This window comes from Mytilus edulis, chromosome 10 (genome assembly GCF_963676685.1).
Source record: "Mytilus edulis chromosome 10, xbMytEdul2.2, whole genome shotgun sequence".
Taxonomy (NCBI): Eukaryota; Metazoa; Mollusca; class Bivalvia; order Mytilida; family Mytilidae; genus Mytilus; species Mytilus edulis.
The window spans coordinates 29,095,938-29,120,742 of record NC_092353.1 but is presented as its reverse complement, the minus strand read 5'-3'; the positions used below and the strand labels follow the sequence as shown (position 1 = coordinate 29,120,742).

General features: G+C 31.7%; 3 protein-coding genes across 4 annotated transcripts; all 3 read right to left on the bottom strand.

Annotated features, from left to right (window-relative positions):
- Positions 1 to 3,237: 3,237 nt before the first annotated feature.
- Positions 3,238 to 5,239, bottom strand: LOC139492688 (small COPII coat GTPase SAR1-like). Its single transcript, XM_071280839.1, has 4 exons — positions 5,191 to 5,239; positions 4,735 to 4,838; positions 3,729 to 3,860; positions 3,238 to 3,375 (listed from the first exon to the last, which is right to left on the bottom strand). The coding sequence occupies exons 1-4, from the start codon at positions 5,237 to 5,239 to the stop codon at positions 3,238 to 3,240; spliced, it is 423 nt and encodes a 140-aa protein (XP_071136940.1).
- A 3,778-nt stretch (positions 5,240 to 9,017) lies between these two features.
- On the bottom strand, positions 9,018 to 15,505 carry LOC139490816 (small COPII coat GTPase SAR1B-like). Of its 2 annotated transcripts, XM_071277856.1 has the most exons (6): positions 15,410 to 15,505; positions 14,420 to 14,554; positions 13,273 to 13,335; positions 11,333 to 11,466; positions 10,458 to 10,589; positions 9,020 to 9,703 (listed from the first exon to the last, which is right to left on the bottom strand). In XM_071277856.1, exons 1-6 carry the CDS (start codon positions 15,450 to 15,452, stop codon positions 9,554 to 9,556), a joined length of 657 nt encoding a protein of 218 aa, XP_071133957.1. In that variant the 5' UTR covers positions 15,453 to 15,505; the 3' UTR covers positions 9,020 to 9,553. The 2 variants fall into 2 exon arrangements, with proteins under 2 accessions (XP_071133958.1, XP_071133957.1); XM_071277857.1 differs by lacking the exon at positions 13,273 to 13,335 and having other exon boundaries at positions 9,018 to 9,703.
- A 1,968-nt stretch (positions 15,506 to 17,473) lies between these two features.
- LOC139490820 (small COPII coat GTPase SAR1-like) lies at positions 17,474 to 22,639 on the bottom strand. Its single transcript, XM_071277860.1, has 6 exons — positions 22,554 to 22,639; positions 21,655 to 21,774; positions 20,656 to 20,721; positions 20,204 to 20,307; positions 19,262 to 19,393; positions 17,474 to 17,928 (listed from the first exon to the last, which is right to left on the bottom strand). The coding sequence occupies exons 1-6, from the start codon at positions 22,594 to 22,596 to the stop codon at positions 17,794 to 17,796; spliced, it is 600 nt and encodes a 199-aa protein (XP_071133961.1). The 5' UTR covers positions 22,597 to 22,639; the 3' UTR covers positions 17,474 to 17,793.
- Positions 22,640 to 24,805: the final 2,166 nt, after the last annotated feature.

Sequence of the window (24,805 nt, the reverse complement as noted above, 5' to 3'; positions counted from 1 at the left end):
TCTATTATAATTTCAGAAATAAAAGGCAAGTTTTTAAATATTGTAAAATGTGTTGTTAAATTAATGGTAATAAGTCTTGTTAAAAGTCGTTTGACAGATTAGATATAAATAGCCATTGGGAAGATTTCATCATCAGAAACATTTTAGCACTTGTCAGATTTCCACTATCTGAAGTGGTTTTCAAGATAATAATTATATAAACGAAACATACATTTTCCCTCTATGTTCGATTTATGCCATGTTGGCCATGTTTTATGGCAAACAGGGTCCTCGTACATAGTTAATAAACAATATACCCTAATGATAATTGTGGCTAAGTACATGGACCTTCTGATCAGGTGAGCTAAAAGCAGTACATAAGACACCATTTTGGTTTGTCCGAATACCTTAACCTGTCTTTTTTTTTAAATTATATTTTATTTGCATTTGTTTACATAATGCTTGTCAACAATGAAAAACAAATTATCAAAAATACCAGAATTAAACTTTGAATGCCAGACTGCGTTTTGGGTACATTCATTCGTGAAAAGAATATGGGATTGTAGTAAGGGCACAAGGCCGTACGGTTACCTATAGTCAATTTCTGTGTCAGTTGGACTCTTGTAGAGATTTGTCTCAATGGTAATCATACAATATCCTATTTTATATCAGGAGCATATCCGCTATCATCTGTGGAACTGATATTCCATAACGGTCAACCAACTCGTGATGGTGTACGTAAAATTTACCAAGGGATGATTTGAACGTCACCAATTGGAACTATGGGTTAAATAATTACCTTGTGATCAGCAACCCTCTATCAAGGAAATTCAAACCCGGGAATGTCATATCAATTAAAAGATATATACTTCGTCGGATGCAGGGGCTGCTGGAATATTTCTACATATATATAGAAATGGAGAGTTCACAATTGAGAAGCTGAAATTAATTGTTTTGTCGTAAAGTTTTGATTTCGCCTAACCCCCATTGTCAATTTCGAGGTGTTAGTCAAGATATGAGGCGATGGAATAGATGAGTTCAATAAAGTCCCCAAACTTTGAATTATTTAGCGAGAGAACAGCATCTTTTTAACGGAAAGTAAAGTTAAGGAATACTGATAACTTTATTTCGTTCCTCTTAAGAAGTTCCTGTATGAAGTTAGCCTCATAAGAATAAAGGAACAAGTCGGCAAGAATAGGGCACAGTAGGGTCCCAATGCAATGGCGATAGTTTGTTGAAAAACACGTCCGCCATCAACGTGACAAATGTATTGTCAATTATAATATCAGGCATCTTGATACTGTCAGTTTCAGATAAGTTTTTGATTGAATCATAGTTTTTTTTCAAGGTAGGATTTATCCCTCTCTAAGACAAGCTACTTGTATTTACTCTGGCCATTCTTTTTTTATATAACAAAGCAATACCAACTCTTGCAAATTGTCTTTTAGATATGAATGGGGAATACATGTGTAAAGTGTAGAAAAGTCAAATGTTTAAATACTATTGCAAGATGAAAGAGTCTTAGGTTGTTTATTAAACCAGGTTCAATCCATCATTTTCTACATAAGAAAATGCCTGTACCAAGTCAGAAATGTGACAATTGTTATCCATTTGTTTGATTTTTTTGAGCTTTTGACTTTGCCATTGATTAGGGACTTTCCGTGTTTAATTTTCCTCGGAGTCCAGTATTTTTGTGATTTAATTTTTTCTCAAAGATCTTTAGATTTTTTAATATCAACATTTGATTCACGCCACTTCTTAAATATACAGTTTCACAATAATTTTGAAGCTCAGCTTTGAATGCTGATGTAAGTAATTTAGAAAGAAGTTTTGTTGAGCACTTAGAAGACCAGCAATATAACGTTGTTCGTATGGACACTTATGTAGTTTATGTAACCGATACAGTGATGAAATATCCAGTACTTAATTAAAATTCAAAAGGAACATAGAACATAAATATGATTATCAGGATTTCTTCTTTAGTAAGTGTCGTGGGTGTATATGTAGAGTTTCCAAGTGAATTGTCAATACCTTCTGCATTTATCAAGCAGTTTATGTAATGTGATTTGCAGATAAAAATGTGTTGTTTGGGGCTTTATCCACGGGAACAACAACATATTTGTCAAGAAGGTAAGACAAGTGTTTTGTAACAATTGGGTATTTAAAGATTGACATAGCGAGGATATTAATTTATCAATTCAGTTTATTAATTCTGATATGTATCAACGACCTCACAGCTTTAATAATTATGAAAAGAGTATCTACGTCTTCTTTCTTATGTTTAACCCATTGTCTGGCATAATTTTCGATTGAATCCATCAGTAATTGGAAGTTGTGTTTCCAAGTGATGGATTTAGGCTCACGATATTTTGAACCTTTAGATAACACATTCCTCAGGGACGTGTTATTGACAAAGTTGAGGTTACAAATAATAACATGGCCAGTCGTATTATATATAAATGAGGAACTAGCATAGGTGCAATTTGGAGGTTTAGACTTGAAGTCGTCAATATTGAGATCCTGCAACTCGTGTTTGTAATTTAACATATTAGTTTCAATTGGTTTGGTATAAGAATAAGAAATGATTGGTACTGTCTTATCTTTAAAAATGGGAGGTATTTTTGATTGAACTAATTTATGTTGAAGGACAAAGCCCAAGTTGACGACTTCAGCATCTCTGTTGTCAAAAGAAAAATAAAGGAAGGATCTTTTCTCTTTTTTCATCTTTTCCAATGCAAATTGAAATATCTACCAAAATGAAAGCTGTCAATTTGTATTTGTTTGAATGGGGGTTTGTACCAGTGGTTTCCCAACATAAATTGAACAGAAAACGAAGTTTGGAAAAGAAAGGGTAATGAATGAAGGTGATGAATACCAAAAGGCTTTTGCATAAATGGCATCCGGTCATTGATATAGACATCCTATAATAACGAAATAGAATACCATACCAACAATAAGTTGGTTCATTTTCCGTTCTAAACATTTGTGCGCAACTTCTTCAAACGTTACACGTAACTACTAGATTGGAACAATAATAAATCAAAATATATATACCATGTTTATTTTTTATTTACCAACAAAACAGATAAAAATAAATACAATTATGTAAACATTTAACAAATAAATGATACGATTTCGTAAATCAACAATACTGATATATAAATAAGGATGATCATTTATGATAAAATATACATTTTTAGGATCATGCATTCTGAACAAATGAGTTTTTTTCAAACAGACTGTAATATCTGCGTTCTGTCAGTTAGTTCGATCATTTTTCTGTATCTGTTTGACCATCCATCTAAAGCCATCGCCATATCCAATTTGTTGTACAACACTACTACTCATTACTAAGGTACATGGTCTTGTGGTGCTGGATTTATCTTCTGAATTTTCCTATAAATGGAAAATTTGTGAACTTAGATATAAGAAGATGTGGCATGAGTGCTAATGAGATAAATCTCCATCCAAGTCACAATTTATGCAAGAAAAAACATTATAGGTCAAATATTTTTGTTTTACTTGGCAGGATATAAATGAGACAAAGAACAGTTTAAGAAAATATATGCTGTAATTGAGTTTTAAGGTTAATGCTTTTCCTGCCCATCAACCAAATGGTCGAAAATTGGTACTCCATGAATATTAATAAGAATTCTAAGGTACGTTAAATGAGAGTTCAAACAAAATTTTATAACCCCTTGGCTTTCTGTTTTATCATGCCTACTGCAATATCAGTTTTTCAAACTTACGTTTTCCGATAAGTACATGTTTATTCCAAGCTCTTGTATAAGTTGTTCTTTACCACAGCAACCATGTTTGTCTATTTTGTTACCAAGTATAAGGATTGGTACTTCGGATACTATTTCATCTGTAAGAATACCCTGAATAAAAAGTTAACCTAATTATTATAATTAACTACTTTTTTCTACTTAAAAAATAACTTTTTCGCGTAATATTATACCTTTTTATGCAGATTCAAACGCTGATAAAATATTACAAGACATTCAAAGCGTATTTCCCATGTTCATACACTCACTATTTATAATGAATATCCACAATTATTAATTAAAGCTATCTGTTGACTTGAACTTATGCAATTCCTTTGTTGCTGCTTTTTTTTTCTTCTGAAGTACGAGATTGTTCACATTTGCAAACAGAGTTTTATATAGAAATAAGAAGATTTGGTATATAATCAAAGAGACAGCTCCCCATACAAGTCATAATGTGTAAAAAGTAAAACAGTATAGGTCAAAGTACGGTCTTCAACACGAATCCTTTGCTCACACCGAAGGTGCTCAAGCTATAATGGGTACTAATGAAACAGGGACCTTCACTGAGATAGCTGTGTCAGTGGAGTAATTTTTAACAGCGTGCAATACTGTTGTTGAATAATAAAAAAAAATGGGCCCAGAAAAGACTTGTGTAATTATTTCAACAGAACAACCAACGGTATAATCTATATAAAAAACGAGAAACATGAAACAATTATCAACCACATCAACAAACGACAACCACAACAGGTTACCGACTTCCTGCGTTATGTTTACAATAACAATAATTTCTTAGGACCCTCCGTGCTATGTGAAAAGATATACACATTTTTCAGAAAAGAAAAAGACAAGTTAAAGTTTTAGATTGTTAATTATTGTAAGCATTTCAGATCTTTGTAAACACTGCATTTTACGTGCTTATATTATCCATTTCACTGACTTTTACGTTGTTTTTTTTCGCGTGTTTCAGCATAACATGACTTACAGTTATTTCTTCTCTAGCCTCTGATAGTCTTTCAATGTCACAACCATCAACCATAAACACTATACCATCAAGTGCTGGGAAATATGTCCTCCAAGCTCGTCGTGCTGGTAAAATAAATACCAAAACTTTATACAACTATCATTATAAGCAACTTCACAATATTGAACACTTACAAATTATTTTGTATTGAATGATTGCCCAGTAAAGCGATAGAAACAGAAAGCGCTTTTTATTCAACATGCTTTTTTCATTTGACATCTGAACTTCATACATCTTAAAATTGAGTATTCATTTTGGCAGATATGCTGGTTTACCTCTATTGTTTTTCTTCTTCCTTAAATCATCAACCCTTAAATATATAAAACCAATTCAAGTTTCAGATGCCTGTTGATATAAATATGTTTTTTTCAATGGTTTTATTTGATAATGATAGTGGTTTTACTGTGTTGTAATTACCTGATGCATGTCCTCCTAGATCGTACGCTTGACAAGTCACTTTACCCATCGTGAGCTCCTCTAGCCCTGGTTTATGAATAAATTTCAAAACATATATAATTTTTATTATATTGTCAATGCAAGAGGATTTCGATAGTCTAAACAAAGCAATGCTACATTCAGTAGCTTGTTATTGGTGGTTTTTGTTTGTTGCTGTATAGCATAGACACGAGAAGATGTGGTATATGTGTCAATGAGACAAATCTCCATCCAAGTTACAATTTGTAAAAGTAAACCAGTATAGGTCAAAGTACGATCTTCAACACGAAGCCTAGGCTCACATCAACACCATTCACACATGTTTCGAACACAAATCAGACCGTTAGTTTTTACCGTCTAAATTAATCTATATTTGTCATATCTTAACATTTGATAGAGTGTTTTGTGGTATGTGTTTTGCTCACTGTTTAGGGTTGTATGCTGATCTAGATATTTATGAACTTTTTTTAAGTGTATTTAGTTTTATTAATGTTTAGTACGTAAACTTAACTATTTTGCAGAATGTTTGTCCATACATCTGAAATTGAATTTCATTGGCACTCATACCACATCTTCTTATTTCTATTTGTTTATCTACACAACCTTTTGATTATGTATTAATACGGGAAAATATAGTTTACTTGAAAGAAACCTGCATGTGCTTGTAACAAATTTCAATACTTATACATAACACAGGGTTACCAAAGTATCTGCCCTGAATCGTCCTAAGACTCAACAAGTAATAAATGAGTTATTGGGAACTAACCTACAAAACGAATATTATGTTTTATAATCGTTTAAACATTGAACCCTCGTTGTATATGAATATGTGTACGACTAAAAGGTAGCATGTTCTTGAACGTTACAATATCCAATTTTATGTCGGCTCAATGATACCTTTGATAACTATTAACTATAAAAAAAAATATAACAAAAGAACATTAACATCCTAAGCCGTACTGTGAACTAGTATATAAAAACAACTTACATGGTTGATTTGCTGGTGGATGTTGCACAAGACAGCCTTCTTTTATCTTCGATAGAAGATTTGATTTCCCAGCGTTATCTAGTCCAATAATGAGCAATTTGCATTTCTTGTTCATGAAACCTACAACCGGAAACTTAATTAATATTGTATTTTGCGAACCTAGTTGAAAAGCCATTTTTCGTTTACTGTTATACTGTTGTGTACTTTCTATATAGTTTTCTTATGCACACTCATTCTACATCAACTGTACAGTACTGGGTTTTTTTTAAAGCTTGACAAACACAACAGATAATCATAATGTTAATTAACGAACAAGCACATTGTTATGTATTTGTCATGTGAACTCTCTATTTGCCTTTGCGACAATGTTGACCTAACATTTGTGTTGGCTAGTCTGTTTTATTTATCCTCAAGTATTTCAAAATTTTCACCCATCTTTAATCCGCGTTCCTAATGAGAGCTACATTCGAATTTGTTGTTTTCATTCCTTGCGTTAATGATACATGTATGTCGATGTAAACATTCTATAAATCAAAGTTAAAATTTATTGAAAATGATAACAACGCTGTTAATTCAGACATATGAGCGATGTTTTTATTAATGCGATAGGTTTTTGCTTCACTAAAACTATTAATATATTGATCACATTTTGAAATGTCATACAATAATCTGTTAATTATCAATCCTATTCAAAATTACCGCAATAATTTAATTGTAAAAAGTAAAATCACAAAAATACTGAACTCCGAGCAAAATGTAAACGGGTTCAAAAACGAAGTTTTATATACACAATAAATAATCTAACACCCTCTCAACAGTTTCCAAAAATATATCATGTATATGTTGTGTAAATACCCCCTTTTTCCTTCCTTTTTTCAGTATGCATAGTATACAATATGCAATACATTTACGAACGCCAAATTAATGAAAAGTGTTAGCCTGTGCTTTCATATAATAATCAACCAAAACCAGTTCCCTTTTTTATGTACTGCATTGTACTGACTGTGTGCAATTCTATTGATACAGCGAATGTTTCGACATAACCATGATAACCGCTTTAAACGATTTGTCTTATGATGTTTTCTTTGTATGCATATTTAATTTAAATATGCATACAAAAATATCACCCGTTGTTAAATAAATAATTTTATTCTAATTAAAATTCAGCTCATGTGTGTTCAAAAGTTTTATAAATAAAGACCAAATAGGATATTATATTAAATGAATTATGTAATAACTTATGATATAAAAATATAAGAATATAAAAATTAAAAATAAACCTATCAATAAGATTAATTTGAAGAAATGCAGAAAAATGTGTCGCAACTTTTCTGATGGTACATTGTAATAGCAAATTTCAGTAGAACGTGCATGTATTGTTTCTTGTGTCTTGTAAATATTGTTTTGTATCAACCTCATGTCTACGTCAGGAACGATTTGTCAAAACGATGCATGAAAAAATATATACCAAACAGAGGGCTAACAGAATAGTCTAAAAATTATACGTTTGTAGTTTAATGTTACAACTCTTAGAGAGAGGCGGAAGTGAAAAAGGATAGTAAAAAAAGTTGAAAACAAACTGAAAACTCCAGGCCGGGTAAAAAACGAAAAAAAACTACCAGAACACAAACAATTAGTCTACAAAACACAACCATGAAAAATAAAACTAAGCAACATAATCGCCAAACCCACCATGCAATAACCGACGACCTACACAAAAACTTTAAACTCTTTTTTCTTTTTTTTTTTTTTAGAAAAGCCTGGATCGAAAAAAACATGCACGTTTCAAAGACAATTCACTTTGTGTTTGAGAAAGTTACATTCAGTTTGCATGGTTTGTAGAAGGCAATTTATTTTATGAATGAGGAGCAAAATATACCAGAGAGACAGTCAAATTCATATATAGATCCAAAATAAACTGCAAACGCCATGACTAAAAAACAGATAAACAAACAGACAAATAGTAATAGAACATAATACATAACATAGAATACTTAAGACTAATCATCACGAACCCAACCAAAAACTGGGGGTGATCTCAGGTGCCCCAGAAAGGTACACAAATCCTGCTTTACATGTGGCACCCGTTGTGTTGCTCATATGTTATTACAAACCCGGTAAATAGTCTAATTCGGTAGGTCAAGGCTATGGGATTATGGCTACGACATAAGGAATTAACATTTACGTCCTCAACCATGCTTTTTAATTCTTCGTTCTTTATTTTGCATTTTAACTGGTTTTGATTCTAGTGCTGCTGATGAAACGCCTGTTCTGGTACGTTGTAGGAGTTGTTTTAACAAAATATCAACATTTTTAAACATGAAAAACACCTTTCAAATAAAAATAAAGAAAATCAACTGGTGTCTTTCTTCCTAAAACGCGTGTGCGCGTATGTTATGTGGACTATTACAACATGTTATTTTAAGAGACTTTTAATGAACACACTATTTGGAGATTTTTTCATTCAAATATTAACAGGGGTGGATCTCTTAAATCCAGACAAAACCTTAATGGCACTACAAGACACAGAATACATAGGATTTGAGCAAAATACGTTATCAAAATAAGGAGATGTGGTATAATGGCAAATATCAAAGTTCAAATGGAGTTGATGTAAGCAATATTTATTAGACCACTATAAAGTGACAAAAAATTTGAATTTAGCCATCCATATAACGGCTTTGTCGAGATCTATCTGTTAGTTCTTATTAAAATGGAATTATCTAAACACAAACCTTTCAATACAACTACTAGTAATATAAAGAAACGCTTAAAGTCATAAACATTTATTCTTCAGTAGCAAAACAGATATATAAAACAAATAAAAACAATGTATACAAAATAAATGACAGTAACAAATAATTCTATTGTGTGAATAAACAGATAGCTAAATGATAAAGATTTATGATCATGATGTATGAAGAAATGAAAACATACATATGATTGATGAATTTATTGATCGTAGGTTTTTAACGCCACTTTCGGTCAGTTTTTATTGGTGGAGGAAGCCAGTGTGCCCGGAAAGAAAAACAAACTTTCGATAGAATAGCCGACGATCCTAGTAAATACATGTTTTAATCAGACGCAACTGCCATGTCAGTGTCACGTGATATTGGTACAGGAAAAAGTAAGATCACAAAAATACTGAACTTAGAGGAAAATCAATTCGGAAAGTCCATAATCACATGGCAAAATCAAATAACAAAACGCATCAAAAACGAATGGACAAGAACTGTCATATAATTCCTGACTTGGTACAGGCATTTTCAAATGTAGAAATGACGCACCTGTCATGTCAATCTCACGTGATATTGGTACAGTAGATGAACTACAAAGAATCGGCAACCCAGGCCCCTGTTACTGTGGTGGAATTGTTACTTTTTCAATTTTTTTTTTATTGATTTGTGTTGCCATCCATTTCAAACCATCACCATATCCTGTTTGGTGTAAAAGACTACTCATTACTAAGGTACATGGTCTGATGCTGAATACGTCCTCTGTATTTACCTTTAAAAAAAGAATTGTAACGGCCATTTACTGAACAGGTAAGAGTGAGACACAGCTAATTATAAGAGTAAATATACCCGAATTAGTTGAAACATTTTTGTTGTACTGTGGGTATCTAACGTTTACAAGTACCATAATGCAAGAGAACGAGTTCTAAGAAACGTTATGTTACAAATAACTTTTTACTTCATTACACAATGTACTATGCCAAAGTAAAATTAGGTATGCAGAGTGATCAGACTCATCACGTATAGAGGTCAAAAATTTCGTCGCGTTTTGTTTGTCCGTTTGTTTAAGGTTTTTGACTAAATTTGTAATAAGTCATTTTTGGGTTCCCTTCTTGCTTGCTATTCGGTGTGACTCAAGGCTAAATGTTAATGACCGTACTTTGACATATAATGGTTTGCTTTTACAAATTGGGACTTAGACTGAGAGTTGTCATTGGCACTTAGTCCACATCTTTTTATATCTGTATAAAGTATTTAGAATTATCTTCTTTCGGTAAAATCTGAATCATAACGATCAATTTGCCAACTATTTGTAAATAAACAACAAAAGTCTCTACATAATTTCTAAAACGTCCAGGGTACACTTTGCTGGAGATATAATACACTTTTATCAATATCATAGTTTATGCATTTGAAATAGCCGAAAACATCATTTTTTCATACTATCGATAGTTAATTAACATTTTAAAAATAATATCGATTCCTTTAATATTCTTGTTTTCATTATCATCGATACGAGAACTTACATTACTAGATAAATATTGGTCAATTCCAAGCTCCTTGGTAAGTTGTTCTTTTCCATAGCAACCTCTGTTATCTGCTTTGTTACCAAGAACTAGAATCGGTACATCAGACACATTTTCATCTGTTAGGATACTCTGAATAACATTACATTAGTCTTAAGTTATTTTGAATTTAGGAATGTTTCTTTCCCATGCATAGCTCATGCTTTTTGTCAATGTTTGTCTTAACTGTTTGACTTTTGTGATTTTGTCATCTCTTCAACATATTTATTTGGCCCTCATTATCATTGATTGACGGGACATATATTTTCAAAAGGGTGAGTCTGGTGCACTACAGTAGGTACTTTTACCTGATGACTGATGAGTCTTATGTAGACGAAACGCGCGTCTGGCGTACTAAATTATAATCCTGGTACCTTTGATAACTATTTACAATTAATGTTACTATTATAACACTTGACTTAAGTTGTACAGTTGTACTAGTATAAATTCATCAAAGCCTTGACAAGAGATTCAAATTTGTCTAGGACAGATTTTACACAAAACATATTTATTTGAGAATAGTTATGTGAAATATTGAGAGCTACATGGGGCACTTTAACCGCACGACACCAATTATAACCAAAAAAGGCAATTCTTATGAATGTTCGTTTTCTGCCTTTATTGTTTGAAGACGGTCGATTTTCTAGATTTTAAATGAATAAAGTCTTTATTTTAATTGTGTTTAAATTTTAATATTACTAATATGTTATCAACTCAGCGACCTTGTTTTCCATGTGCTTCAAGTAGTATTACGTTGCTTATTTTGAATTTTTGCAATGGAGCTAATAGTGTGGAATTTATTTGTCATACATATGATCAAATATTTTATTACTTACATTTAATTCTTGTCTAGCCTGTGGTAGTGACTGATAGTTTGAAGCATCAACAACGAACACCATACCTTCAGCTGCTGGGATGTCTCTTTTAAAAAAACTTAATGCTGTTCTAATTCTTGGATCACAAGAATTGACTGTTCATGAATAAATAATTTGTTTTAGCAGGTTTATTTCATCTACTCAATAATAAAATAAATTTAAAAAAAGTAAGAAGTTACCAATTTAATGCATCTAAGAAAAGACTGATATTTACTGTACAGTTACAAAATTACAAAATGCAATGATAAACAAATGGGGAATGTGTCAATGGGACACATATGATGCACCCGCTTGCATATAATGTTATAAAGGAACACACTCAAAATCTGTAAAATGACGATACCCACATTTGTACTTGATCTGAGTTTTGTTGTAACAGGCATTGTGTATACATTTCATAACACTAAGTTGAGGCAAACTTAAGTCCGAGAACGGAAAAAAAATTTAACAATTTTTCTATTTTGAGAGGGGCATAACTCTAGAACGGTGAAAGTGACACCATTAAAATTCGATCTAGGTTTGTGTTTTGTGGTAATTAACATTACACTTCGTTGAGGCAAACTAAAGTTAGAGAACAGAAAAAAAAAATCAGCAATATTTCCATTTGTAGAGGGGCATAACTCTACAACGGTAAACGTGACGCCACCAAAATTTAAACTTGATCAGTGATTTGTGGTTAAAAGCCTTGTGTATAGGTTTCATAACATTTAGCTGAGATAAGCGCAAGTTAAAGAACGGAAACCAAAAAATCAACAAAATTTCCATTTGTGGAGGGACAAAACTCTAGAATTCAAACTTGATCTGTGTTTTGTGGTAACTAGCATTGTTTATAAGTTTCATATTATTTGGTTACGGCAAACTTAATTAAAAGAACAAAAACTAATCATGGGACGTACGGACGGACATACGGACAAGGGCAATACTTAATGCCGCCTCCGCCAATACGGGGGCATGAAATACTTTTGTACTTAAACATTTTATTTTTCGTTCCAGTTGCCTGGGGAAAAAATACCACCGATGACCACGAATGTGTCCGCTTGTTTACACCATCGCAACACGATGGCGTCGACTAGTATCACATTATCTGATTTCTATTCCAGAGTACCTGAAATCGACCTTCCGTTTTGCGGGGTTTTCGTTTTTGCTCAGTCTTACGTTTTTTATGTAGTGCTTGTAAACATTTTTGTCTTTTCGTTATCTATTTTTTTGCAATGGTTTGTCATTGACTTTCGTTCTACTTGTTTGTTTTTAATTTGGTCTTTGTATCTTTCGCCTCTTAACCGTCTCGGTGATCTCGTGGTAGCGGTCTCGCTTTGATTGCATATTATCGAAGGTAAGACCAAATATTAGCTGCTTCTCCGATAACGGAGAAACACGATGGGTACCAAATGTGGAGCAGGATCTGCTCAACCATCCAGATCACCCCATATCATTCACGGTTATTAATGGGGTTCGTGTTGATCAGTCTTTTGTGTACTATAATAAATGTTTACTCTTGTACTGAGTTCTTATACTGATCTTATACTGTTATTTGTCTTTTCTTTTTTCTTTTTTGCCCTGGTGTTGTCAGTTTATTTCGACTTATGAATTTGAATGTCTCTTTGGTATACGTTGTATCTCTTCTAGTACAAAGCAGCGTTTATAATTTATATTAATGTTCCGTCCTGAATATGCATCGTAATTGCCACTAAACGTTAAACAACCATTCATCTATCTATCTTCCACTTCTTTTCGCATAATGTCGTAGCTACATTCATGTCCTCTTTTCTTCATCGAACGCTACGTACCACCATATTTTCACTTGCCATTAGCTACACAACGATTGCTACTTGTTGATTAGGATTGGCTTAACCTTCGTGCCATCTTAGACCCCACATAAGATTTATTTGGGTTATAACTACCTATATATGCGCCTACTTCATACCCTTTGAATGTCACGTTACCAATTGTAAACTCTTCATAACCTACAAAATAAATTCGCCTGTTTCAGAAACTAGAGGACTATGGGTAATCTCATTCTTCGTACACCAAAATGAAAATTAACGATACGTCATTGGTTGCATTTCAATTGTTTAGAACTTTTTAACTAATCACAACGTTGTGGTGTACGCTTTTCCATATATAACCCATAATGCATTAGATTCTGAAACAGCGATTACATAACAAACTATTTTGATCATGTGTTATTTGTTGTTGTATGTCTGTGGTTGTCGTCGGATGATCTGGGTATTTGTGCTGATGAAATCTGATGTACTGTCGAATATTATTGGTGATTCCTGTTATCCTTCTTATGTTATATATAATAAGTTTATTATGTAATCATCAAGGGCACAATTTCCAACTGGAAATCCATCTTCTGAAAAATCCAGTCTCTCTTATCATTATCAACCTTTTTTGTACTGTTTTACAGGTCTTCTTTCTTATTTCAATTAAAGTGGATCGTGTTCTTTTGTATGACAGTTCATGAGTGTATTCGGGATCTAAATAACTGAAACGCCACTCATATTCGAACTTTATGTGTGTTTGGTGGTAATAAGCATTCTGTACAAGTTTCGTTACATTTGATCGAGGCAAACTTTAGTTAGAGAACTTAAACTAATATTAGGACATACGGAAGGATGTACAGGCAGAAAAGGCTAAAACATAATGTCCTCTCTACCTCGGTAGGGTCGTAATATTTTAATAATTCATTATATTTGCGCTCCATACAAGTTGTGCTTCTGTCAATGTTTTAAATATTCCTTGACATTGTCATTGAAAACACGTGTATTGTGTAATGTAATTCCATATTAACAATATAAGTACTCTTAAGCAATGTTACTCAACAGAATCAAATAGAAATATGCATTTATCCTAAGATAAGAGGACAAGTCAATTCTTTAATTACGTATGAATCACACCAAACGCGAACTATACAAATATGTTTTATCTTGATCAGATCTTCAGTTTTGAAATCCACTCTATCATTTTGTATGTCTGGTTTTCTTTTATATCACCACAATCGCTGATTGACAGAAAAAGTGGAACACTATATATATATAAACTTACAGGGGTAAGTGTAGTTTGTTGGTGTATGTTGAACTAGACGACCATCCTTCAGCTGACTCAGCTGACTCAGGAGAGTAGATTTTCCTGCGTTATGTAGTCCTAGAATAAGCAAGTTGTATTTCTTGTTGATAAACCCTGTAATGGTAAAGTTAATAATTGTGATTTTGTATATTCAATTGTAAGGTTAGGCATTATTGATTGTTTCATTATCTAAAATAATAATATTAATATATCAATTCATGGTTGAATTAAAATAAATTGTTTGCCAGCTCATTTATGTTCAAAGTTTCAATCCTTTACAAAAATTGTGGTAAACAATATAAACCTCTTATCTTATTTAACAAAATAAAATAAGAATGTATCCATTGGACAAAGATGCCCCACCTTGTTAATATAGAAGAGTCAATATCTTTCATAGGTAGTTATCCTTTTACATGTTTTAAAAAGGAACATAACACAAGAACAATGTAATTGATGCAACCCAAATTCGAACTTAATCAGTGTTTGATTGAAGTTATCATTTTATATAAATTTTTATACATTTGGTCGATTCAAAGAAAAGTATGAGTTAGGAAAGGGCAAACTTTTTTTTATTTTTTTTTTACCATTTACAAAGGGACAAAAAAAAACCAGTGAAGGTTACGCAATCCAAATCATACTTGATTCATGTTTGACGGTAGTAAGAATTATGCACCAGTTTCAACACATTTGGTTGTGACAAAGCAAAGTTCGAGCAAGTGCGGAAATGTTAAATTGAGCATTTTGTTTATTTCATTTATGAAGGGACATAACTCAAGAATGGTGAGGGTGATGACTCCAACTTTGAACTTTGTTTGGTGGTAATAAGCAGTGTGTATCAATTTCATAACATTTGACAAACCGAAGTAAGGTGACGGAATCCAATTTCCAGACTTTTGACAAAAACAAAATAACAACTAACAACTAATAATGAAGGGCCATAATATTATCTAAGATAATTTAAATACATACCAAAATACTGCAGTATACTCGTAAACCAATCAAACAAAATCATTTTGATGTTCCATGTTACTCTAAATCCATAATTGTTTACCTTTGGTGTGTACTTTTTAGTCTATTTTTAAGTATGACATGTGACATTTAAATAAAGTATGAATGAATATCGATCTAGTAATTGTCAATATTAATAATTCTCGACAGAAAATCTTTACCTTTTATATATGAATAGGTGGAGTTACTTGAATACTGTTTAAGTATGAGACGTATTACATGAAAGATTTTAAAAACAAAGTTATTAATTGTGTTTAATAGTTTATCTAAAATTTGAAATAGTCCACAATTTAAGATCAATTAATATTGATGAAGTCTTAAACTGTCTGAGCACATATATATTTTAACTTTTTCAGATTAATTTTGAATATTAGGTTCCAGGTAAAATTCGTTTACAATATTAACAAAGAGCATTACTGGTGGAGTTTTAATTCACCTAGAGTATCACCAGCCCAATAGTCAGCACATCTGTGTCGACACGATTTATCATTGATATAGACACAATTATAAATTAACTGTTTACAATAATTAACATTTCCACCATGAAATACTAAGGCTTTTCTACATCAGGAATAGATTATAACAGCTATATTTGGCAAATCTTTTAGGAATGTTTGGTCCGCAATGCCCTTCAACTTCGTATTTGGCTTTTTGACATTTTTATTCCAGAGTCACTGATGAGTCTGGCGCAAATACAAATAAATCCAGGAACTATGATGAATTTATTTACGGTATACCAAAACATGAATTTTAAAAAGAACACTTTTTTGTTTATATTGTAAAAAAGGACAATGTAATCACAATAAATGATCGACATAAGGTTAATACTCTTATTGTCATTTTATAAAGTCAACTGTCATTTGTATTTAGAGAATCATTTCAACAGCAAACGTCTTTTGTAGACGAAACTCGTGTCTTGCGTGCATGATATTTAGGCTTGTATTTTTGAAGAGTGCTTTTATTTAATGTATACAGTCTTCAATTTAGATTTACTTATGGGTCATCTATTTTTTAACCCATGTTACCGCCATAGTTCAATTATATCTGAATAGCATTCATGCGCTAGCGAGTGTTTATGTATGTTTGAATTACATCAAATAATGATATATTCACTAGTACTTGATTTTCTTACGTTCTAAATTTAACCTGACATTTTATCATTTCAACATTTCAACATTTGTCAGATTTCCTCTATCTGTAGTGGTTTTCAAGATAATGAACAAACGATACATTTCACCCCTATTCTCTATTTTTGCCATGACGGCCATGTTTGGTGCCAAGCGGGGTCATCGGACACAGTATTTCAACTATATACACCACTGATAATTGTGACTTAGATTTGTCAAATTTGGCTCAGTAGTTTCGGAGGAGATAATCTTTGTAAAATTTGACGGACGACTATAGACGACGAACACCAAGTAATGAGAAACGGTCACATGGTTCTTTCTGGTCAGGTGAGTTAAAAACAGTAAATAGGACATTATTTGGTTTGTCAGAACACCCTAGCTTGTCAGTTGTTTTAATTCTATTTATATTTGTTAACATTTATATGCTTGTCGTATTGAATATCTCTTTTATTCTTCAATCGTGCATTTTTAAACTCACATCTACGCACTATAACATGATTCCTTTTACTAATATTACATCTCAATGCATTTTAAAAGGAGTAAGACAACGTATACCAACAGTGAAAAACAAATTATGAAAAAATACCAGAATTATAACAATGAATGTCCGATTGCGTGACGAATTCATTAATTCGACAGGTCACATTCGTGAAAAGGGAACGGGATTGTAATAACGACATAAGGCCATACGGTGACATAAAGTTGTTAATTTCTGTGTCATTTGATCTCTTGTGGAGAGTTGTCTCATCTGCATAAATGGCATCAGGTCTTTAATGTAGACATTGAGGATAACTAGGTAGAATACCAACAATCAGTTGGTTCATATTCCGTTCTAAACATTTGTGTCCAACTTCTGTAAACGTTACCCGTAACAACTAGATTGAAACAATATTAAAACAAAATATATATACCATATTTATTTTTCATTACCAACAAAACAGATAAAAATAAATACAATTGTGTAAAAATTAAAAAAATAAATAATACGATTTGAGGAATCAACAATACATATATACAAATGAGGATGATAAATAATGATAAAATATACATTTTTATGAGCATGGATTCTGAACAAATGGTTGTCTGAAACAGTATGTAATATCTGTGTTCTGTCATTTAGTTCGATAGTTGTCTTGTATATGTTTGGCCATCCGTCTTAAGCCATCACCATATCCAATATGTTGAGCAAACAACTCATTATTAAGGTACATGGTCTGGTCAGTTAGTTCGATCATTTTCCTGTATATGTTTTGCCATCCATCTAAAGCCATCACCATATCCAATCTGTTGTACAACACTACTCATTACTAAGGTACATGGTCTGGTGGTGTTGGATTTATCTTCTGTATTTACCTATGAATTGAGAATTTGTGAATTTATTTGTTTTCCTAGACGGAACTTAGATGAAACAAAGAAAAGTTTAAGAAAATGTATGATGTAGTTGAGTATTTAAGTAAACTATATTTGGCATAACTTTTACTCATATGGCAAAATCAAAGGTACTTTATTCAAATGATTTGCACTATGTGACTTTGTCCCTTTTGATCAAATTACTTCCCTTAGCTTAAAATTTAAAATATAATGTATTTTAGTTTTATGGATAATCCAGTCCTTTTCCGTCATGTGTCTAAAACTAATGTATCTTCAAAACTTCCTTTGGTGGATATTTATAAAAATTCTGTGTAATTCTAAGGGAAAATGCTTAAAATTTGACTTTTTAAGATATAGGAAGATTGAAATCATCATATTTTTACAAGAATTTGGCCGAAAACTTAAGAAAGCATGTAAGTTAAAAGTTATTTTACTTTAAAATTCAACCTACAAGGTGTTTCCTTAGATGCGAACAATTCATGAACAATATCTTCTTGCATATGTATTTCTGTTCTGAATCTTGCTATTTTACGATTTTCCGTCATTTTATTTGATCTTATATAGCAATTATACTATGGTTAAGCTTACGATTTTTAAACTAAAAAGGCCGAAAGATTTCAGAGTAGGCAATGTCCATTTGTACACGGACAGAAGCTTAAAACATGTACAATTCACTTATATGCGAACAAATTGTTCATTCGACATAAGTATTGGCATATTGGCATTTTTTATCTAAGGGGTTTATATAATCCTATTGTAATGACTGCCATCATGAAAAGGCTAAATTGCCGCTATGCAAATTAGCAAATTACCACAAATTTTGCCATATGAGGAATTTTTGGTCCTCACGCTCTTCAACTTTGTACTTTATTTGAGCTTTTAAACTTTTTTTTAATCGAGCGTCACTGATGAGTCATTTGTAGACGGAACGCATGTCTGGCGCAAATATAACATTTTAATCCTAATTTCTATGCTTCGTCCGTTTCTGTGTGTGTTATATTGTAGTGTTGTGTCGTTGTTCTCCTCTTATATTTAATATATATTATATTTCCTCAGTTTTAGTTTGTTACCCCGATTTCGTTTTTTGTCCATGGATTTATGAGTTTGAACAGCGGTATTCTACTGTTGCCTTTATTTCTATGATGGGTCTTTTTAATGCTTTCCCTGCCCATCCACCAAATCCTCGAAAATTGGCACCCCACGAATATAAATAGGAAATCTAAGGTACGTCAATGACAGATCACAAAAAACGTGAAGAGACCTATTTTTTCTGTCTGTTTTATCATCCTTTCTGTTATATCAAACTCAAACTTACGTTTTCTGATAAGTACATATTTATTCCAAGCTCTTGGATAAGTTGTTCTTTACCATAGCAACCACGTTTGTCTATTTTATTACCAAGTATAAGGATCGGTACATCGGATACCATTTCATCTGTTAGAATACCCTGAATAAAAAGTTAACCTGATTATCATGATTATAATAATTAACTATTTTTCTACATTACTTTTTAATGTTTTCGTTAAATAATTCCTGTTTTGGCGTATTCAAACGCTGATAAAATATCATAAAACATTTAAAATGTATTTCCAATGTTCATACACTCATTATTTATAATGAATATCCACAATTACTAACTAAATCTATCAGTTGACTCGGTCTAACGGCGACTGAAAATCATGCAATTTCCTCCGTTTTTTTCTCTCTTCTTTTAATGTACGAGTTTTGGCAAATCGGCAAACAGAGTTTTATAAAGAAATAAGAAGATTTAGTATGAGAGCCAAGAGATAGCTCTACATCCAAGTCATAACGTGTAAAAAGTAAACGATTATATGTCAAAGTACGGTCTTCAACACAGAGCCTCTTCTCTCATCGAACAGCAAGATATTAGGGGTCCAGAAAAAACCGGTGTAAAACAATTTAAACAGAAAATAAACAACGTCTTATCTATAGGAAAAACGAGAAACGTGAAACATTAATCATTTACATCAGCATTCGACAACCACTGAACAACAGGTTCTCGTCTTCCTGTGTTATGTCTAATGGCCTCTACTGTAACAACAGTTTCTTGTGAAAAGATACAAATTCTTTTTGATATGTTTCAGAAAAAGTCAGATCAAGTTTAAAATGTTAGATTGTTAATTATTGTAAGCATTTTAGATCTTTCATAACACGGGATTGTATGTGCTAATATTATTCATTTCACTGATTTTTTTTTCGCTGGGTTTTTAATGTGTTTCAGCATTAAATGACTTACAGTTATTTCTGCTCTAGCCTCAGGAAGTCTTTCAATGTCACAACCGTCAACTATAAACACTATACCATCAACTGCTGGAAAATATGTCCTCCAAACTCGTCGTGCTGTTTAAATAAATACCACAATTATATAAGACTATTATTAGCAACTACTCAATGTTGAACATTTAAAAAGTATTATAATTGCCCAGTATAGCGATAGAAAGAGAAAACGCTTTTTTTTTTTTTTATTAAACAGGCTTTTTTATTTGACATCTGATTCATATATATCTGAAATTTGAGTATTCATTTTGGCAACTCTGGTGGTTTAGCTCTATCGTTTTCTTTCTTCTTCCTTAAACCTTCAACCCTTAAATACATAAACCAATTCTAGTTTCAGATGCCTGTAAATATATGTATGTTTTCAATGGTTTTTATTTGATAATGATAATGGTTTTACTGTGTTGTAATTACCTGATGCATGTCCTCCTAAATCGTATGCTTGGAAAGTCACTTTACCCACCATAAGCTCTTCTGACCCTGGTATATAAATAAATTGAAAAACATATATCATGCAAGAAGATTAAGACGGTCTAATCGAAGCAATGTTATATTTTAGAGATGCATATCTTAAGATATAAGTCTGTAGTTAGTGGCTATTGTTTGTGGCTGTATGTTTTGAACATAGGTCGAACCGTTAGTTTTTATCGTTTAAATGGTTAGAACTATATTTGCACTATCTGATATAAAAAAAAAATAATAAGGCGATATGGTATGATTGCCAATTAGACAACTATCCACCTAAGTTCAAATAAGTGAATGTTAGAATACTAGGCAACAGTAAGGCCTTCGACAATGGGGGAAACCCATACCGTATGGTCGACTGAACCTTTTACAGCGTGCTTTGTGATATTGATGTTGCTCATTTTTTAATTTCGTATGCTGATCTACAGTAACTTCTGCATCATTTGGTATATCCTATTAATTATTATTAAAGTTTATCTTGAATAAGTCTCTTCTGATGTTTTTTTAAATATGTTGTGTTAAAATCATTTTAAATTAGTTGCATTTAATTTTATTGATATTTAGTATGTTAACTTGGACTGTATTGATGAATGTTTGGCTTGACATTTGACTTGAACTTTTTATATCTACATAACCGTATGTGTTCGTATTAAGACAGAAAAATAAAGTACACAAGGTTACCAAAGTATCTGCCCTGAGTCTTCCTAAGACTCGACAAGTAACCAATGAAAACTTTGGAATCACACTTTAAGTAAATGAATACAACATTATTTTTCATAACCGTTTTTTCCAATGAACTCTCAGTGTATATGAAAGTTGTACAGCTAACAGGTATCATTGTCCTGAACTTTACAATATCGAATTTTATGTTTGGTGTAATTACACAAAAACATAACAAAATGACAGTATCATCCTAAGCAATACTGTGCAAATACATATTCAACTTACATGGTTGATTTGTCGGTGGATGTTGCACAAGACGCCCATCTTTTATCTTCGATAGAAGGGTTGATTTTCCTGCATTATCTAGTCCTATGATGAGCAATTTGCATTTCTTGTTCATGAAACCTACAATCAGAAACGTAATTAATATTGTATTCTGCGAACGCAAGTGAAATATATTTTCGTCTACTGTTATATGGTTGGATAATATCTATATCAATTCAGTTTGTCATGTTTTTCTTATTGTGATTCATGCATTGTCTAAAACTTACATTCATTGAATTTGCATTAACAAATCCTGAAATAGCATGTTTTATAATCGTACTTGTTCGTTAGTTTACTACCAATCCCATTGAAAATTCACGCCACAATTTGAATTTAAAGTAATCAAACGATGTTGTCTTTACAAAATAAACAATTAATACATCAACTTAACAGTTTTTAAAGGTATACGGAGTAAATACCCCCCCCCCCCCCCCCCCCCATCTCTTCTTATTTGTTGATTATATATGATATTTTAGTATAAAATCCATTTTACGCTAAATTAATCATTAAAGTGTTAGCATGTGTTTTCATATAATAATCACAAAAAACTAGTTCCCCTTTTTATGTACTGCGTGCTTTTCTTTTTTCACAGCTAATCTTTAAGCAAACTAGTAACTGTTTTACACGATTTGTCTTATGACGTTAACTTTGTATGCATATTTTTTTTATTTTCTTTTAATGTGCATACTTAAAATTCACCCGTACATTACAGTGAACGATAGCAATAAGTCAGCTCATTTATATTCCAAAGTTTTGATTAATAAAGACCAAATTTGCTATTATATTAAATGAATAATTTATGATAACTTATAGTATTGTGATACACAAATGTTAATATTTAAAAATTATAATAAACCTACCGAAATACTGCAATACAGTTATAAACCAGTCAAACAAAAACATTATTAAGATTTCTTTGCTTACACACAATTAATGGTTAAGTTAATTTTTGTATTCTTTATTTATTGTTTATATACTATTTCTTGTTTTATTTTTAGATATGTCCGTCATTCGAAACATGTAACGGTGTCCACGCTGGCAATAATCAATATGTATGATACACGTATAGTACACGACGACAAATCGTTGCTTTTAAATTTCACAATAGGTATTTCTTTTGCTATTAACAAAACCCCTGGTATCTTTGATAAATATAGACAGGGAAACAATTCAATAAACTAAAATCACCTTCAATTAATTTATTTGTTTACGTGGTTTGTTAATTGTTTACCTTTGGTGTGTACTTTTTATTCTATTTTTAAGATGACATGTGACATTTAAATATAGTATGAATAGATATCGATCTAGTAATGGTCAATATTAATAATGCTTGACAGAAAATCTTTACCTTTTATATATGAATAGGTGGAGTTGCTTGAATACTGTTTAATTATGAGACATATTACATGATCTTACATGACATTTTTTTTTTTAAAGTTAGTAATTTTGTTTAATAGTTTATCTTAAATTTGAAATAGTCCACAATTTAAGATCATTTACTATTCATGAAGTATTAAACTGTCTGAGCACATATATATTTTAACTTTTTTAGATTCATTTTGAATATAAGGTTCCAGGTACAATTCGTTTACAATATTAACAAATCAAAATCAAATCAAATATTTTATTGTCATATAAACTTTACAGTTTGTGACCAACATATATTAATACAATAAACACAATAAACATATATACATACATATTAAACATACAAAATATCAACAGCATTAAAATTTATAACAACAAACAAGTTGTTAAGAGTCCCCTGCCCTCAGTTCTAATGACTTTTTCAAGAAGGATCCTAACTTATTTGTTTGTAAAGGCGATGATGGATTTAGTAAATAATGAATTTTTTCTTCTTCATTTAAATTATTAAAGTTATTATTTTCTGTACATATGTGATGAAAAAAGTCATTTCTTAGAGTTTTATTATACTCACAATATAGTAAAAAATGTTTCTCATCCTCTAGTATTTTACATTTATGGCAAAGACGTTCCTCTCTTGGGATTTTAAAATATCTCCCCTTTTCAATCAAGAGGGAGTGATAAAGAGCATTACTCAGTCTGGTGGAATTTTAATTCACCTAGAGTATCACCAGCCCAATAGTAAGCACGTGCACATTTGTGTCAACACGATTTATAATTGAAATGGACATTATAAATTAAATGTTTACAATAATTTACATTTCCGCCATGAAATATAAGGCTTTTCTACATCAGGAATAGATTATCTCAGCTATATTTGGCAAATCTTTTAGGAATGTTTGGTCCGCAATGCTCTTCAACTTCATATTTGGCTTTTTGACATTTTTGTTCGAGAGTCACTGATGAGTCTGGCGCAAATACCAAAAAATCCAGGTATCTATGATGAGTTTATTTACGGTATACTAAAACATGAATTTTAAAAAGAACACTTTTTTGTTTATATTATAAAAAAAGGCCAATGTAGTCACAATAAATGATCGACATAAGGTTACTCTTATTGTCATTTTATAACGTCAACTGTCATTTGTATTTAGAAAATCATTTTAACAAAAACGTTTTTGTAGATGAAACTCGCGTCTTGCGTGCATAATATTTACCCTTGTATCTTTGAAGAATGCTTTTATTTAATGTATATGTCGTGTACAAGTTGCGATTTTGTACAGGTTATAACATGTACAAAAATATTGTACATGTTATAACTTGTATAATGCAAAAATACAAGTTATAACATGTACAAAAGTACCCCATACATATTATAACCTGTACAAAATCGCCATAGTCTTACCGCCATAGTTCAATTATATCTGAATAGCATCCATGTGCTAGCGTGTGTTTATGTATGTTTGAATTACATAAAAGTATGATATATTCACTAGTACTTGTTTTTCTTACGTCCTAAATTAAACCTGACATTTCAGAGACTATTTACAACCATTTGGTGCTACCAATGCTGGTTGAAATTTTCTCTCTGAAGGTATCAGCAGCGTGGTGCTCATAAACCGACACTTCTTTTAACGTATACAGAAATTTTCGTTTATCTAATATTTATACAATGTTACACCCATTTGAAACACTAAGGTGTTTTATGAATTATTGTCTTAAAAATATGTAGCGTTTTTCGAACTGC